Source organism: Toxoplasma gondii, chromosome V, assembly GCF_000006565.2.
Source record: "Toxoplasma gondii ME49 chromosome V, whole genome shotgun sequence".
NCBI classification, from domain to species: domain Eukaryota; phylum Apicomplexa; class Conoidasida; order Eucoccidiorida; family Sarcocystidae; genus Toxoplasma; species Toxoplasma gondii.
In genome coordinates, this window is record NC_031472.1 from 2,300,794 (window position 1) to 2,318,047 (window position 17,254).

The 17,254-nt window shown below is 49.2% G+C and overlaps 1 protein-coding gene across 1 annotated transcript; it reads left to right on the top strand.

Moving 5' to 3' along the window:
* Positions 1-228: 228 nt before the first annotated feature.
* On the top strand, positions 229-17,032 carry TGME49_285660 (DEAD/DEAH box helicase domain-containing protein; the record flags this gene model as incomplete). The annotated part of the gene is made up of 22 exons (XM_018781954.1): positions 229-2,104; positions 2,678-2,894; positions 3,619-3,733; positions 4,150-4,338; positions 4,781-4,999; positions 5,632-5,760; positions 6,339-6,461; positions 6,886-7,044; positions 7,414-7,497; positions 8,637-8,831; positions 9,332-9,438; positions 9,934-10,076; positions 10,699-10,794; positions 11,097-11,371; positions 11,803-12,045; positions 12,601-12,738; positions 13,647-13,721; positions 14,348-14,458; positions 15,507-15,608; positions 15,993-16,055; positions 16,273-16,323; positions 16,682-17,032. 22 exons carry the CDS (start codon positions 229-231, stop codon positions 16,793-16,795), a joined length of 4,824 nt encoding a protein of 1,607 aa, XP_018637812.1. The 3' UTR covers positions 16,796-17,032.
* Between the last annotated feature and the right edge of the window lie 222 nt (positions 17,033-17,254).

The window sequence follows — 17,254 nt, forward strand, 5'->3', positions numbered from 1 at the left end:
CTGATATCGCGCTTCGATGGGGGGACGCTGCTGGCGACGGTGTCTCGTTCTGCGTTTCCCCCTTTTCTCGGAACGCATGTGAAACGACTTTTTTCCTCATTTAGAGAAGCGCAGCCGCTCAGGCTTTCTCGCCTTGTCTCCACGCACTGAGAGGGAGTGGAGACTCCAGACCTCTCTTGGTTTCTGCAAAGAATTACACGGAAGAACTTCTCTTGTCTTCCCTGCTGCATGCACCGACCGTGTAGAAAATCGATACACTTCCGCGTTTCGCTTTCCTCTTCTCAACGCCAGACATCCTGCTGCGCTCGACCGTCTTCTTCACTGACACCTTTGATTTCTCTCTTCTTTCGTTTCCTTGCCGCCCTGCTTTTGCCTCTCTCGAACATTCTCGCTGTTCTCCTCTGTCGACTTGTCTCCCCCGCTTTTGCTCGCATCTCTCCGCGTCCACCGCCCGTTCTTCGTTCTTCCCCTTCTGGTACCTCTACGCTTTCTCTCTTGCTCTTTTACGCCTCTCTCTGGCTCTCCAGTTCTTCTCCCTCTCTTCTGCATCTGCCTTTTCCCTCTCCTCTCCTGCACTCCCCTGCCGCCGTCTCCGTCCTCGGACGACCTGCCTTTCTTTCTCCCTGCTCCCCTCGTCTCTCGTTGTTTGCCACGATGGCTGCGGCGGCGAGGCATCTGTACGGCAACGACTCGGACTTCTGGACCTCGGACGACGAGGAGACAGAGGACCTCCCCTCCGTCGAGAGCTCGCGGCTCTCTTTTGCCTCTCCTCCCTTCTCCGAGGCTTCTTCCACCCGTCTGAAAGAAGAGCCTACGCAAGACGCCTTCTCCTTTCCCCTGCTGCCCTCTCCTCTCGCGCTCGCCTCTGCGCCTGCCCAGCGCTGTGAAGCCGTCTGGCGGCGCGAAGACGAAGATTTCCTTCGGAGGACGTTCGGCATTCTCGACGAAGACAACTCAGCGGATAACAACTCTCTGAACATCGCTTCCCCTGTGGTTGCCGAGCCGTCGTCGAGTACAGGACTCGAAGTGCAGTCTGAGACGGCAAAGGACGACGAAGAGAAGAGCGCTGTCGGTCTGCGTTTTCTCTCGGCTTCTGCACCCGCTGAGAGACTTGAGAAGAAAGTTGCAGCTTCATGGGAGGCCGAAGGCGATCCATTTCCTCTGGAGAAGCGCGAACATGCGGACGACGGCCTCGCAGCGACAAACGCGCATGCAGCCTCGGCCGTCTCGCTCTTTGACGAAGACCACCCTGGGAAGCCAAGAGAAGGACCGAACTTTTTCTTCTTCCCTCCTCTTGACTCGGTCGCCTCTTCGCTGCTCTTCGGAGCCTCTGACGGCCAATTGATCCGCGACGGACCTCCCGCACCGTTTGTTGAAATCCTGCCGCCCACCGGTGCTTCCAGCAAAGCCCTGGGGGTCCACGAGGGAAACGAGGACGAGGTGCGTCTGTCGGCAACGGCGGCGGCAGTGACGGCCGCTCTGTCGCTCTCCACCTCGTCTCTCGTGTCTCCAGTCCAGTCTCCCACAGCTGCTCAGGACTCGGCCTCGTCTCCGGTGCATGCGCATGCAGCCGCAGAGACTGAAGACCTCACGCGAGACGACGTCGAAGGGAAGAAGCAGGAGGAGGCGAGAACTCGAAGGGGAAGTCAAGACGAAGCCGCGGTCTCTGCTGCGGAGGGAGGAAAGGCCGCTGGGGAGAAGCCGCGACAGTTCATTCGCAAACGATGGTGCGTTGAAGACAATGAGAGCGATGTCTCTCTCTTTCGTCGACGCGTCCATGCCGCGAGGCGGGAGCGAGCGCGGATGGCCGCTGCGAATGCGAAGAAGGACGAGGAGACACTTGGGGAGACCGGCGAGTGTGGGGTCGGAGACGCGCAAGCAGGCGAAGGATTCGCGGAGGTCGATCCGGAAGTTCTTGTCGAGGACCTTGACGAAGCCACGAAGGCCTGGCTGGCCGCGATTCCTCAGGAACCTGGCGATTTGTCGCCGCTTCAAGTGCCTCTTGCTCTCGAGTTCCCCTTCCCTCTTGACGACTTCCAGAAGCGCGCGATTCTCCACCTCGAAAAGTACCAAACCGTCTTCGTCGCTGCCCACACAAGTGCAGGTGAGTGCCGCTTGGATTCTAGGGAGAAGAACCGTCGCAGTGGCTGGGCGGCGGCCGAGAGGCTCGCGACGGCAGAAACACAGGACGAGAGCGAGCGCGCGCAGGAGAAAGCGCGCAAAAGGGAGCCGAGACGCGGAGAGCGGAAAACTGACAGACACGGGGGAGGGGAGAGAAAGAAAGAACGACGGGAAGGTGCTCAGTGAGCAAGAGGGAGGAAGGCGTAGGGAGAGATGCCGGTAAAAGGAAACAGTTTTCGAGAGAAAACGGGGAAGCCGAAAGAGAGACAGACGACAGAGGAAGGGGGAAACCAGAGAGCAAGCCACTACAGAAGGTTTGTCGAGGAAGAAGCGGAAGGAGACTTACAATGGCGGCGAGTGTGGAGAAGGCAGATGGTGACCTATCTACTCGCCAGAGGAGGCGACTGCTCACAGCAGGTTCGGAGGAAACGCTAAGCCGCCTTTTTCTGTAGATCGTTTGTGACACAGAGATAAACGATTAGGTCGCATTCAAGAGAAGGAAGGCCCTTTGACAGATGGCTTTTTGGCGTGCCATGTACCCACGCGTTTGCTGCAGGAAAAACTGTCGTGGCGGAGTACGCGATTGCGTTGGCGGTTCGGCGGAACCGGCGGTGTATATACACTTCGCCTCTGAAGGCTCTGAGCAATCAAAAGTACCGCGAGTTTCGCCTGAAATTTCCGTCTGTGGGCATTGTCACCGGGGATGTGTGCATCAATCCCGACGCGAACTGCCTCATCGTCACAACCGAAATTTTGCGCAGCCTCCTGTACCTGTAAGGCCTTCTCTTCGTTGAAACGCGAGACATGCGACGCCAATGCGTCGTTGCATCGCAGGAGACGCCCTCACCTCCACACAGTGCCGGCGCATTTCATTCCTCCTCTCTCTCGACTACACTCTCTGCACGCGGCGTTTCCTCCTGTCCATGTCAATGTCTGAAGCCCGGTCTATTCGACCACGCATGCAAATATATATATATATATATGTATATGTATATAAATATATATATGTGTATATATGTATATATATGTATATATATATATATGTATGTATATGTATATATATATATATATACATGTATATATTTATATTTATACACCACTATATATATGTTTACATACGCATATATATATATATATATATATATATATATATATATATATATATATACCTTATGTTTACATCTGATGGCTACGCAAGTGACAGGTAGAATGTTCCCTCTTTCCATTCGTCAACCTCTCAACTGGATCCGTTGTTCGCTGTCTCGATTGTTGGCCTGCTCAGATCGTCTACTCGACTCGTCTATACCTTACACACTACTGCGGGGAGTGTGTATTATGTACTTTTAGTAGTCCTCTGAAGTTTTTGCTTCCAAACAGATTTCAGGAGAACCGACAATGCGCTTGCTCTCCCTCCGGTCCTCCCCCTTGTTCTCACCTGCGGTTCGGCGTTTGCTTTGTCTCCAATTGTCTCTCGATGTCTGCCTGTTTGGCGTCCAGCGGCGATGCCTTGATCGGGCAAGTGGACAGCGTTATCTTCGATGAGGCTCACTACATCAACGACATTGAACGCGGCGTTGTCTGGGAGGAAGCAATTATTCTTCTTCCCAAGCAGGTGGGTCGCTCACGTCTTCAAAATGGATCGTAAATGCTCTTTAAAGTACGCAGATAATTCATTCAGGAGATGTTGTTGAGCCTGTTGAAATCGATTTCACAGGCTCTCCTGCCCGTGTCTGTTGTTGAGTAGCGGAGCGACGGAAACGTTTTCTCTCTGCCCAGTCTCGTTCTTCTCTCCCGCCGTTGTCGGGAAGATATGAAAACGCCTGGAGAGGGGCACCTATAAAGGGCAAGGTCAATGCGATTCACAGACTCGTTCTCGTGATGCATCAACTACGGGGGGATGGCGTACGGGAAGGAAGCTTGCTGGGCGACAAGCGGAGCGCGCTCCAGTCTTCCTTACCCTGCCGCAGAAGCCTGCTGTGTCTCGCTCGCGCTTAATTCGTTTTTCTGCATCCATTTGCCTGGCTGCAGGTGAACATGGTTCTTCTCTCTGCAACGTTGCCGAATTATCGCCAATTTGCGGAGTGGATTGGATCCGTCAAACAAAGAGAAGTTTTCACTTTGTCGACCGACAGACGCCCGACGCCGCTGCGCCATTTCCTCTTCTTCCACGACAAGGCATTCCTCCTCATGGATGCAAAGGGAAGGTTCCAAGCTGGAGTAAGGAGACAGAAGGCGAAGAGTTCATCTCTGAGACAGGATTGTGTATATGCTTCTTCTGGGGAGTATGTACTGCGGGCTGGACTAGTGCGTCAGATCTTGAAGGTTTGAGTTTACCGGGTCCCAGTTCATTTGCGCTGTTCGAGGCCAGCAGGTGAAGGGCGGGTCGCAGAGAAGGGCAGAGAAGCAGGAAGGAGAAATGGGTGAAGGAGGAGAGACAGAAGAACGAGAGGAAAAAGGGAAAAACGGAAGAAGGAAAGAAATAACGAAAGCAAAACAGGCAGATGAGAAAGACGAGACGCAAGGAGGAACGCCAGAAAAAAGAGGAGGGTATAGAGAACGGCTACGCGGAACGAACGCCGCGCCTGCGTCTGTCGAAAAAACCGTTCGTTCTCCGTGAAGCAGAGATGTCGCTGCTGTCTTTTGTACATGCGAACTGCAGGCCTACAACGAAGCCTTCAAACATGTCCGAGAGAAGGGCAACCCACAGGCTGCTCGGAAGCCGCCTCCCAGCAGTGCGGCTCAGCGAGGACGAGGGGGAACGCGGCAGGCGCTGCGCGAGTCTTCTCATCAAAGCAGCAAAGGCGTTTTCCAGACCGCTGAGGCGAAGCTGAAAACCGAGATTCACCGTCTCCAGGGTCTCATCACGAAGCTCGAGAAAGTGAGACTTTGCCGAACCTCCAGTCGACGCAAATGGGGGGGGAAGGTGACGGGAGACTGAAGACGAGTCAGGTGCATCGAAGCTCGTCTTCGAAGCCTCCAGAAATCCACGCTGCGTTGTTTGAGACCTCTGCTCGGCTGTAGTCAAGCTGCGTGGTAAACTGTCTCTTGCACAAATGCGAGTTTTGTCTCCGAAAGTCGAGGCGAAGGAGACTGTTGCAGCGCGCGTCCGAAGGCTCCACCCTCCTCCTCCTTATCGTAACGCCCTCTCTCGCGCAGATACATCTTCTGTGGGAGAGTAGGAATCGAACAGTGGCCATGCCTAAAGCTTCCAAACAGACGTTACAAGCGAGTCGAGACGGAAGACACCCGCGCATGCAAGCGGTGTGCGTTTTGACTAGCGACAAAAATGAAAAACAGAGAAGGGGAACGCGCAAACGTGAGAGTAGGCAATGTAGGAGACGCGGAGGAGCACAGAGCCGGTCGTTTCGCAGGTGAAGGAGACTGGGTGGGTGCTTCTTATAGACACAAGAAGCGAGTCCGTTCTAGGATTGAGCGTACTGGCGAAGGGACGGTCTGCTGAGAGTCACCCGGATCTTGTCCAAATACTTTGCGGAATCTGCCTCCCCTCAGGACAACGAACTCCCCGTCGTCGTCTTCTGTTTCAGTCGTCGAAAGTGTGAGACCTACGCGCAGGCGATGAGGAGACTGGACGTTGTTCTCTCTCACAACGACCGATCCAAAATTCATCTCTTCGTCAAGGTGAGAGAGCGAGAGCAGGCGGAAAAACCGAGAAGGAGACGGTCCACAAGACACGAAAGAAAGAGGAAAGAAACGCGGTTACCGGTGACCTCGAGGGGGACAGGAAGAGAAAGAGAGCTCGGTTCCGCAGGCGCCAACTTCGACACTGGGGAAGACGATGCAGCGATGAGAAGCCGGAACGCTGGAGAGGAGCAGCGACAGCTGATCGCTTGCGCGTTTGTGTAACTTCCTTTCGAGATTGTGTCTTCGGTAACTCTTGAAGGTGACCGCTGAAGCTTCAGCTACTAGCCTTTAACATTTCATCTCGCTGTCGGCGTTTCCCCCTTTCATATCTGCACTTGCGTCTTCTCGTTCAACGCCTTTCACCTTCATCTTTCCACCATCATCTTTTTTGCATTTGTCCTCGCCTCGTTCTCCTTTCTTTAGCTCTTTGCTTTCTTCTTTGGAATGTCGCCTTTCGTTCGCGTAGTGTCGCTGCCCCCTCTCGAGTGCCATGTTTTCGCTCGCCTCTTGCCTTCCTTGGCTTTTCGTTTTAGGCGGATCTCCACTTTTACGTTTTCGATGCGTCTGCGTTCCAGGATTGTTTGATGGCTCTGTCGCCGGCGGACCGCGACCTCCCGCAGATTCGCTTCGTCTGTGGGCTGATCCACCGAGGCGTCGGCATCCATCACGGCGGCCTCCTACCTATCATCAAAGAAATGGTAGCTCTCGCTTCTCTCTCTCGATCTGCATCCTGACGCTGTGCTTCTCGATCTCCGTTCTGACCTTCATCTTGTGCCTAATCTGTGTTTTCATTCTCTTTGTCTCCTCGCCCACTTGTCGCCTCCTTCGACATCGGTTCGTTTAATGCGTCCTGTTTCTCGTGTACGTTTCCTTCTTTGCTCTGCATACGTCTGCATCCAGTGACTCATCTTTGTCCGTTTGCTCCCTTGACGTATGTGTCGAAACTCCTGCGCTGCGCGAGCGGCTGCAGAGAAAACGACGCGTCCATGCATGCGTTGCTTCGCGTCTCCGCGTTCCTCGCGTCTCTCGTCCTCGTCGGAGGTGTAGAGTCTGCAGCGACGGTGGTTCCGCGGGCGTCTCCGGCCCTGTCAGGAAGCGTATTTCCCTCTTCTGTCCACTCAGGTGGAGATTCTTTTCCAGCGAGGACTCGTGCGAGTCTTGTTCGCGACCGAGACGCTGGCGATCGGCCTGAACATGCCGGCGCGCTCCGTCGTCTTCTCGGCGCTGAAGAAACACGACGGCCAGCGTTCTCGCATGCTGCTGGCTTCTGAGTACACCCAGGTACTTGCGCAAAGGGATCGCTGAAAGGCAGCGAAAACTGGAACCGGAGAGAAATCGCTTGTAACCAGTCAATTGCAGATGAAGAGTCCTTGCGGCCTTGGCAGTGACAAAAAAGCGCATGATGGAGCTTGCGACTGCTAGGGTCCTTGCGTCCCCGTTCTCTTCTTCCTTCTTGTGACGTTCTCGCCTCTCCTTTTGCGTTTCCTCTCGTCTCTCTGCCAACTCCTAAATGGCTTTCCTCTGGCGCTCACGCGTTCGCTTTCTGTCTCTCGTCTTCTCCTCGGCCTGCCTCTTCCTGGACTTTTGTTTCGTCTCCGCTCGCCTTGCGGTGCTCACTTGCTCGATCGACCTCCGTTGCTGTGCTCTCAGATGGCAGGACGCGCAGGCCGACGTGGTATCGATACATTTGGCCATGTATACATCTTCTGTTCCGACGACCTTCCAGAGCCAAAAGTAAGCTCGTTGAAGTTTCTCCTTTATCCAATCCGCGGACTCTCCGTTGCAAACATGCCGTTGACACCAGATCGACACTCCCTGATATATATACATATACATATACATATATATACATATATATACATTTACATATATATACATATATATATATATATATACGTATATATATATATATATATATATATACATATATATACATACATATACATACATATACATATATATACATTTACATATATATACATATATATACATATACATATATATACATATACATATATATACATATATATATATATATATATATATACAGATTCATACATATACATATATATACATATATATATATATATACATACATATACATACATATCATATATATACATATATATACATATATATACATATACATATATATATATATATATATATCAGTATCTAGTTTTGCGCGTGATCGTCCGTCTCCCTCTGCATGTGTGTGCTTGAATATTTCCATATGGTGACGTTTGCGTAGCTGAATAGATATTTGCATGTGGGCTAGGTGCATGCATGCGTAAGTCCGAATGTGCCAGAGAGCTAACTGGCAATTAGGCGAAGATTCCGATGACATTTCGAATTGTTTTAACCCTCTGAAGTTTTATTCTAATGAATGCAATCACATGGAGCTCGTCAAGATGAGCGTTAGACTTCCTTGTGCGTCGATGGCTATCCATTCAGGCGCTATGCCGGCCTCGGAGTGAAAGGAAAAGCAAGTATTTCCGACGCAGTGCAACACTGACGCAAATGCACGAGACATTTCTCTGCGTAAAGATGTCACCATCTGAACATACACAACGACTCGTATATGTGTATATGTGTATAGGTTTATTTGCATGTTGTTTATGTACCTATATATATATATATATATATATATATATATATAGGTATATGGTTCTTACGAGTACGTCTGTGTGTGCGTCTGTATTTATACATATATATATATATATATATATATATATTTGATTTGATATGTATACCTACTTGGGATTATAGGATTAATGTGTACGGCAATGATGCATATACATATGGGGTGTGCCTTTGCATCTTGTTTGCATGCATTGAAAATTGTTCGGTCGTGGTTTTATTGCATGCGACAGGAACTCACGGGTATGATGGTGGAGAAGGCAAATCCTCTTCACAGCCGCTTTCGCCTGACGTACCAGACGCTGCTTCTCCTCGCTGCGCGAAGTCACTCCATGTCGATGACGTCTTTCCTCTCCCAGTCGTTCAAGGAGGCGGCTCGGACGTCTCTGCTCCCCGTCTTCAAGAGGGACTTGCGAAGGAAACGAAAGGTCAGCCATGCGCCGGAAAAAACGCGAGAAATCGACTTCGACAACTCAAGCTCACTTGCGAGTCAAATACACTTCTTCAAATGAGATCCGGCACGTGTGCATCTGTTTCTTTATACATATATATACACGAATATTCGTATACGTATATATATATATATATATATATAAATTGATAGAGAGAGAGCGATAGATGCAGTCTGTAGGTATCATGCACATGAGTCATGTATATATATATATATGTATCTATATGTATCTATAAGTATATATATGTATATATGTATCTATATATATATATATATATATATATATATATGTAGTGATGTCAGGTGCATCTGTGGTGGGATGCGTTTTCTTTAGAACGGAAATGAATCTTTCACCGCACATGTGTGGGGTCGTGCATGCATCCCATCCTTTATTTGGATTTCAGAGGAACGCGCGAATGTCCGTGAACGACTCTCGGTTCATCGACAGCTTTTTGCATATGTTTTTCATTCTTTTAGGAACTGCATGCGTTGCCAGATGTTCGCTGCGTCTTCGGAGAACCTGCAATCGAAGACTTGGCAGAACTGGAGGACCGAAGTCGCGGCATCGCAGAAGAGATCCACATGTAAGGCAGTTGCTCGTTGTTCTGCTTCAGAGGTAACGCAAAAGTCGCGCTCCGAGGGAAGCCTTCTGTAGACAGAAGTAGAGAGACGCGTCTCAACGGTGAACGCGTTTTGTGTTTGGACCTCTGTTCACACCCATGCTTTTACATGTACGTGCAGGTGTGTACATATATCTGCGAATGCGTACATCCTGTTTACTGCGTTAAAGAAACCGTTGCACCTGTGCAGAGAGGCGCCAAACAGGTTTGGGTCCCCATGAGCTTCTCTGTGATCAAGCAATCTACATTTCATTCCTCGCGTCAAACTGCGTACATAAATATGTGTACATAAACATGCCTCCAAATATATTTACCAATTTATGTGTCTGCCTCTCTATTCATATATACATTTATGCATACATATATTCATATATATTTATGTGGATGACTGTCTGAACATGTAGAGAACTGCAGTCGAAATGCTAGATGAGGAGAGGACATGTTCCGCTGCATGTTCAGGAAACTGTGGCAGCACAAGGCAGCGGCTTCTTCGATATTTACTTTCGGCCGCGTTTGCTTCGTTCATTCTCTCTGGGGGAGTCTTCAGTCGTCTTGTCCTGCCATCTTTCTCAACGTCGACTTCCGGCCTCTCGTTCCGAGCTGTGAGAAGGAGGGGGAGCAAGGGGAGATCGAAAAAGTCGAAGAAACGAAGAACGAGGCGACAAAGAACGGCAACAGAGAACGAGGAGCAGAAGGATATGGACGGGGAAACAGGAAGCGAACAAAAGCGAACTCGAACAAGCGACAGAGAGGACAGAGACGAAGGGGGCGAGAGAAGCAGGAACGAGGGAGGAGAACGAGAAAACGAAGGACGAAAGAAGGAAGCAGAGAGATAGAACGCTGTGGGCAGAAGACGAAAGAGGATATAAGGAAAGAGGAGAATGCGAAAGCAAGAGAGAGCTTTGAGAGAACGAAGCAAAAGCCGAGAGGAGAGAAGGGAGACATGCTTAGAGACAGACGAAGAAAGAGATACATCGAAGAGAGAGAAACAGAGCCCGGGAGAGCTAGAGGAAGAAGCGAAAGTGAGTGAGAGAGAGGGAGCGAAGGCCATAGACACGCAAGGAGAAGAGGACTGAGACAGAAAGAACAGATGGACAGTCAACGAGGAGAAAGACGTCTCCCGCAAAGATCTTTGGAGACGCGCGACTGTGTTCAAATGGTTCTTTTTCTCGGCTTCCCGCAGTTCCGTTTTTCCGAGCTTTTTTTCATTTTTCAAATCATCAGGCCCACCAACCTTTCGAATGCTGGTGCTGCTGCCCCCTTGGGTGACGGCCGCGAGCCTGGAAGAGACCCGCGGAGCTGGGAGACGAGCGAGCGAAGGTGAGAGAAGTCGCCTCGAGAGATGCGCATAGTCCTTTCCCAGGAACAGGGAAGTCTCAGCGAAGAACTGGATCTTCAATCCATGCAGTGTGCTACATATACATATATATATGTATATATATATATATATATTTATGTAGATGTCGCTGGATCTGACTAGATCTGTAGAACAGTGTGTTTCAACGGATATATATATATATATATATAGAGAGAGAGAGAGAGAGGACGTACCGTACGTAGATGTTGGTTTATTTATGACGCAAATGCGTTTTTCTTTTTGCCGCTTGCTGGCTACGTTCCAGGTCCTGCTGGCGGGGACGCCTCGTCGACCTCGCCGGTGATTCTCTCGTCTGGCGTCATTGCCTCTTCGTCGGCGGCTTCCTCTTTGTCTTCCTCCGAAACCGAAGAGCTTTTTCCGGGGATTCGAGAGTGGATTTTGGTCCGCAGTGTTTCGCTGCTCCAGGTGGAAATGCTTTGCGAGGAAATCGTGACTTGCCCTGTAGGAGTCTCCAGCAAGAATATTGCAAACGGCGCTGTCGGCCCTGAAGACTCTCAACTTCTCGGTATCCTCGCACAAGTATGTTTGGAACAGAGGTCTGCTGGCGGCTCTTTGAATTTCGATTCGTGTGGGTCTCAGCTTTTTTTGTCAACATCCCTGTTTGCGAATTGCCCGTCGTTCCTCCCCGTGGTTTCTATTCTTGGACTCGTCTGTTCGTCTGTATATCTACCGCGAGGCGCCCTTGTCTATGGCTCTGTCGTGGTGTACTGCTGTCGCTCTGGAGATCTGTCTCTGTCTCGCTTTCATGCTGTGCATACATCGTTCTCCCTGATGTCGCGCGTTTTCCGGCCTCCCCGACCTTGACTCTTCTCATCTCTCTTGCCGTCTTCGAAACCTCTTCAGGGGCGCTTGTCGCGCGCCATGTATCTGCTGGGCGCGCCGCCTCCTCTGAGCTTTTTTCTCGTGTATTTGCGCATTTGCATGGGTCCTTCCCCGTCCTGTCTGGCCAGGAACTTGAGAGGCTGGCGTCGGCGGACGCGCGCGGCGAAGACACAACGAACGCAGGCGCGAGGAAGAGTGCATGCGGTGCGTTGACTCCGATGTCGTTTTCAAAGCCGCTGAAACAACTCGAAGTCAGTCTGGTGTCCACGCTGCTCCTGCAAAAAGATCTCTTCTCAGCAATTCGACAGAACAAGTGTTTCGCCTGCCCCCTCAGAGAAACGCACATGCAACTCACCGCGCATAAAAGAGAGGTAATCAACAGCCGAACGCGTCCAGACACCTTGGCGCGAAATTCGCGGTCGATCCACATGCCTATGAGAGTGACCCTGGACAAACCCACAGTCGTGCACAGACATGCCCACAGCAAGATATGTCTATCTACCTATACATATATATATATACATATATATATATATACATATATATACATATATATATATATATACATACATATACATATATATACATATATATATATATATATATATAAATGCAAGTAAACAGTCCGGCTACGCATGTATGCACCTGTATATATATATATATATATATATATATATTTACATGGAAGGGCAAGTGGCGACTGTTTTAGAGTCTTCTTTGTTTCTTGTTTACATGTTCAGGCCGCGTTTCCATTTGTCTCTCTCTGAGGAGCTCAGTTTCTCTTTCTTTGTTTCCCTTTGTTGCGACTTGCATCGTCCTGTCTCCGCGTAGGAGCGTTTTGCGTCTTTCAGGTGCAGGAAGAGACCTGTTTTGTTTTTATTAGATTTTTTCGCAGAGCCCCCATTCCCCTTTGTGCGTATTTACAGCTCATGGCGGAAATCGCAGAGATCTCCAGCCAGCTGGCCGATGAGTCGCTGGATGTGTACCCAGAGATGCAGGCCCGGTTAACCGTGATGAAGAAACTGAAACTTATCGACGATCACACGGGAGCTCTCACCGTTAAAGTAAAGAGACATCTTCGCGTTGCAAAGTCTCTTCTCAACTGTGTCCCTGTAGACATGCCTCTATACTCAAATACGCACATGCATATATATATACATATATATGTATATATACAACTATACATACAAATATATATGTATATATATATATATATATATATATATATATATGTATATTTGTGTAGGTACGAGAGGCATGCTTCCATGTATGTATGTCTGCAGATCGGTGCCGTCGTTGTGTCTGAGTCTTTGTGTCTCTGTGGTTGAAGGCGTCTGTGGCGCGTGTGTCTGCGTTTGGGCGTAAAATGCTGGATTTGCATGTACTCCTGGCGGCCTTTCTTCTGTGCATGCACTTCACACATTGTGGCGCACAAATCGGCATACAGACACTCAGGTGCATGCATTCTTTTATATTTATATATATATATATATATATATATATATATGCACCAAATGTATACACTGTCGCGGACACCGCCCACTGCATGAGAACGCAGATGTACGTTCACGCATGACAGCTTAGCACCACGCGGGTACAACTGGTGATTTCCATCCTTTTCAGGGCCAGTTCGCGTCATCTTTCGCTTCCGTTTTCGATTATTCTACATATATATATATATATATGCATGCGTATATGCGTATAGTTATGTATAAACCGACCTACCTACGCATATATATATATATATATATATATTGATATATACGCAGTTGTCTGTATGTGTGAATGTCGATGCCTACGCAAACATTTGCAAGTATACATGCATATATATATATATATATATATATATATATATATTTATATTTATTTATTTAAAATTGTGCTTGCTTTCCAGGCGTGTGGTTCGGCCATGCGATTGCTTCCACTTTGCACGTAGCATTTGCGTTTTTTCTTTTCATGTTTGTCTTTTTAGGGACGCGTAGCATGTCAGGTGATGTCCGGCGACGAGTTGACGCTAACGGAGCTTCTCTTCCAAGGTGGATTGGAAGTAAGCGGAGAACATGGAAGTCTCACACGGATGTCCGACTCTCTCTCTCTTCGTTTCTATTTGCCCGTCGTTCCGACTCTCTCTCTACGTCTGACAATTTGCACACAGTTACGTACATACCTTCCCCTGTGGACGAGTCTCCATCTGGATCGACGCGAGCATGCGCATCTGGGCCTGCATCATCCGTCTGCAAAGCGCCATTTGTGGAAATCGGATTGAACGCAGATAGTCGTTGTCTCGCGGATGTCGTGGAATGCGGTTTGGGTGTGTGGGGTGCTTCGAGAGTATGCTTCTCCCTGCGGACTGCCGATGAACTTACAGCAATTAGGTGAAGACGAATCGATCGAATTCCACATGTTTCAAACTGGACAGTGCTGCAGTTGTTTCTGCAGTTGCACAAGCTGCACTGTGCCGATTTCGGTGGATAAATAGGTACGCAGTCCAGGGATATGGCCGTGTACAGCTCACGTCTTGGTTTTATTATCTCGCAACATTAACGTCATTCCACGAGGGTGGTGTCTCTGAGTGCAGCCTTGTCTCTGGCGTTTTAGATTACATTCAGTTTCAGTCGTACGCTTTCACGAAAATGTTGACATTTGACTTCACTCTCACGTGTGTTGGCTCAGAATCTTCAACCTGAAGAAATCGCCGCAGTTCTCTCTGCCTTTGTCGCTCCGGACGGACCTGTCGAACAAGTCCCGGCGCCGACAGCAGGCATCCAGCGCGTTCGAGATCAGGTCAGTTTCATTGAATTTTTGACTTTTCGCCTCGTTCGGTACTTCTCGTCTTCCGTCCGTCTGCATCGGATTGCACTCCTGAGGAACAGAGAGGCGGTGCTCGAGGCCAGGCATTGCAAAGTCAAATCTCAGCTGTCCTTCCTAGGCCCTCTCCATCTGCAGCTCTCCGCATGTATGAATATAAACAGATGCATGCGTCTGCAGGTCTGTGTATATGGATGTATCTTTGCATGTGCATGTACACATCGACTTGTATTACATGCCTGGATGCAGTGAGCACTGCCAAGTTGGGAGGGAGTGGATAGTAATCGATCAGCGACGGTTTGGGGTGCGTCTGCATCTGAATGCGTAGAGCGAGAGGCAGAGGCAGACGGACTCAGACCTGCTCACATCGAAAACAAAGGTGTAGAGAAAAGACAACCGCAGCCTTCGGCAGAAAGGTGCATAGCGAAACCGATGCCCGTTCGCTTTCCGTATCATGTGGGGGCCTGGACTCTCCACCTACATGTCAATGTCAGGCTCTTCTTGCATGCATTTTTTTTGTGTTTTTTTGCGATATTTATTTTAACGCATCCATTATATGCTCCACATCTGCCGGTCCCCAGCGAACGCGTCTAATGATTTTACACTTCTCGCAGAATCTGTCTTTAAGATGTCGTGTGGTTAGTCATCGACTTTCTCTCTCGCTGCCCATCGTCGTCGGAACGCACGCGCATTTCTGCGCATTTCTGCGCATTTCAAGAGCTTTCTGGTTGGACGTCGTTGCGATTCTCTGCGGCTCACGGCGTCTCCCTTCGAGTGAATCAGTTAAGCAGAGCGCAACTGATGCACTGTTTGGGAAGACGGACAGAGGGAGGAGTCTGTTGTGAAATTCAAGTTCTCTTCTGTTCGCAGAGCAAGTAGGAGAAAGAAGCAATTGTTGGTAAACTGGAGCCGACAGAACGGCGTGTATCAATCTACCAATGCGCCTTAGGAACAAAGAGCCTCCCTACGATACTGCTGTAGAACTCGACTCGCTCGAGCGGTGTGTGTGCCTTGTCGTTCCTAGGCAGAAGAACTCCACGTTGCGATCTTAAAGCTGCAAGCGAACTCGGGCGTCCGCATCAACGCAGAAGACTGGTGGAAGCTGTGCAACTTCTCCCTTTCCTTGGTGAGATCAATTGACAAGGGCGCTTGGAGCTTTCCAGTCGCAAACCCCACACTCGCGTGCTCTCGCCTGCGTACAATGAATCTGTCTCCCTGTACACCTACATTTCAGTTTCGTCCTCGTCAATTCCTCGTTACAATTCGACAGTGTCTCCCTGCATCTCTACATGTATACGCTTATATAGACTCTTGACAAAGCAGACTCTTCTTTGTATTAACATTCGTTCAGAGGCATACTCTGTAGCGGCTGTTACGCTGATCTGTTCACTCAAAATTGTGTCTGTCCCCTGAGGGTACGCATGTCTATTTGCCCGTGCATCTCCTTCCGCATATGCATCGGCTTGCATGACGATGGGCAAGTTTGCGGCGCGTCTCTCAACGTTTCCAGGTTGCCTACGACTGGGCGAATGGTGTGAGCTTCGGAGACATCATGCACAAGACTAACGCGCAAGTGAGCATTCCTTCTGCCTTCTTTCAACTCGGACTCGTCGAAAACAAAACCTCTCAGTCCGGCATGAATGTATGCTTATGCATCTATTTATATATATATATATATATATATATATATATATACGCAGACCTATAAATATTTGCGCGGGTGGTTAGGCGGATGTGACTATCAACACGACATGCCTATTTCTAAGTTGTTTTTTGTCTTTCTTCTACAGGAAGGTTCAATTGTCCGCGCAATTCTTCGGCTTGACGAGCTTCTGAGAAAGGTGAGGGCGCGATGCATGCACGGAGTTTTCTTCCATGCCCTCGTCTTTCTCCACTCCCGCGTTGTTTGATTCTTCTCAGTCGGTATTCCTCCTCTTCGCGCGCGCGAGCCTTGAAATTTCGGGCAAGAATCACACCGCATTTGAAACGTAAAAAAAGAAACTCGACAGAAGTTTCCAGTGATGTGGTACGATGTAGCGTCGTGTCAAGATTTGTACGCACAAAAACGTTTAACTCCCTCTCTCTCTCTCTCTATATATATATATATGCATGTTTACTTGTATATACGTAAATAAATATATATACATATATATGTGCGCGTTTTTTTTTGTGTTCAATCGCTGTGTTTTCTTTTTTCAGATTCGACAAGCAGCGATTTTGATTGGGGACCCAGATCTCGGCGCAAAGTTGCAGCAGACTTCCGACCGCATTCGTCGGGACATTGTGTTTGCGATGTCGCTCTATTTACAGTAGCGTTTTTTTTCGAGAAATCCTTCCTTTGGTTTTATTTTCTTCTTCCACGTCGCTTCTTCTCTCCGTTACTTGTTCCTTCCCCTCTTCAGTTGCAGGTCTCAGATGTCTCCTTTCTGGAAATTCGACTTTTCTCCTTCGCCGTTCGCCTTCCTCGGCTGTTGTTTCAAGTTCTTCTTTCGCCGCGAGCTGTCTCCACAGACCTTACGCGCTGTCTGTTCCTCTATCTCTGCTTCTTTCGACTCTCGGTCTCTTGCGTCTGCGTCTCCCTCCACGCGTCCACCAGCCTAGGAGGCATGTAAAGTCGGCTCTACGAACGAAACTGATGCCGAGGACGCCCAGCTGCTGTCGCAGCCAGATCGTCCACGAGCAACGGATTCAAAACGGCAGCGCAAGTTGCAGGAGAATCGAGTTTTCCAGAATGATTCGAATCGCCAGTTCTTCTCCTACGGCGAACACCGA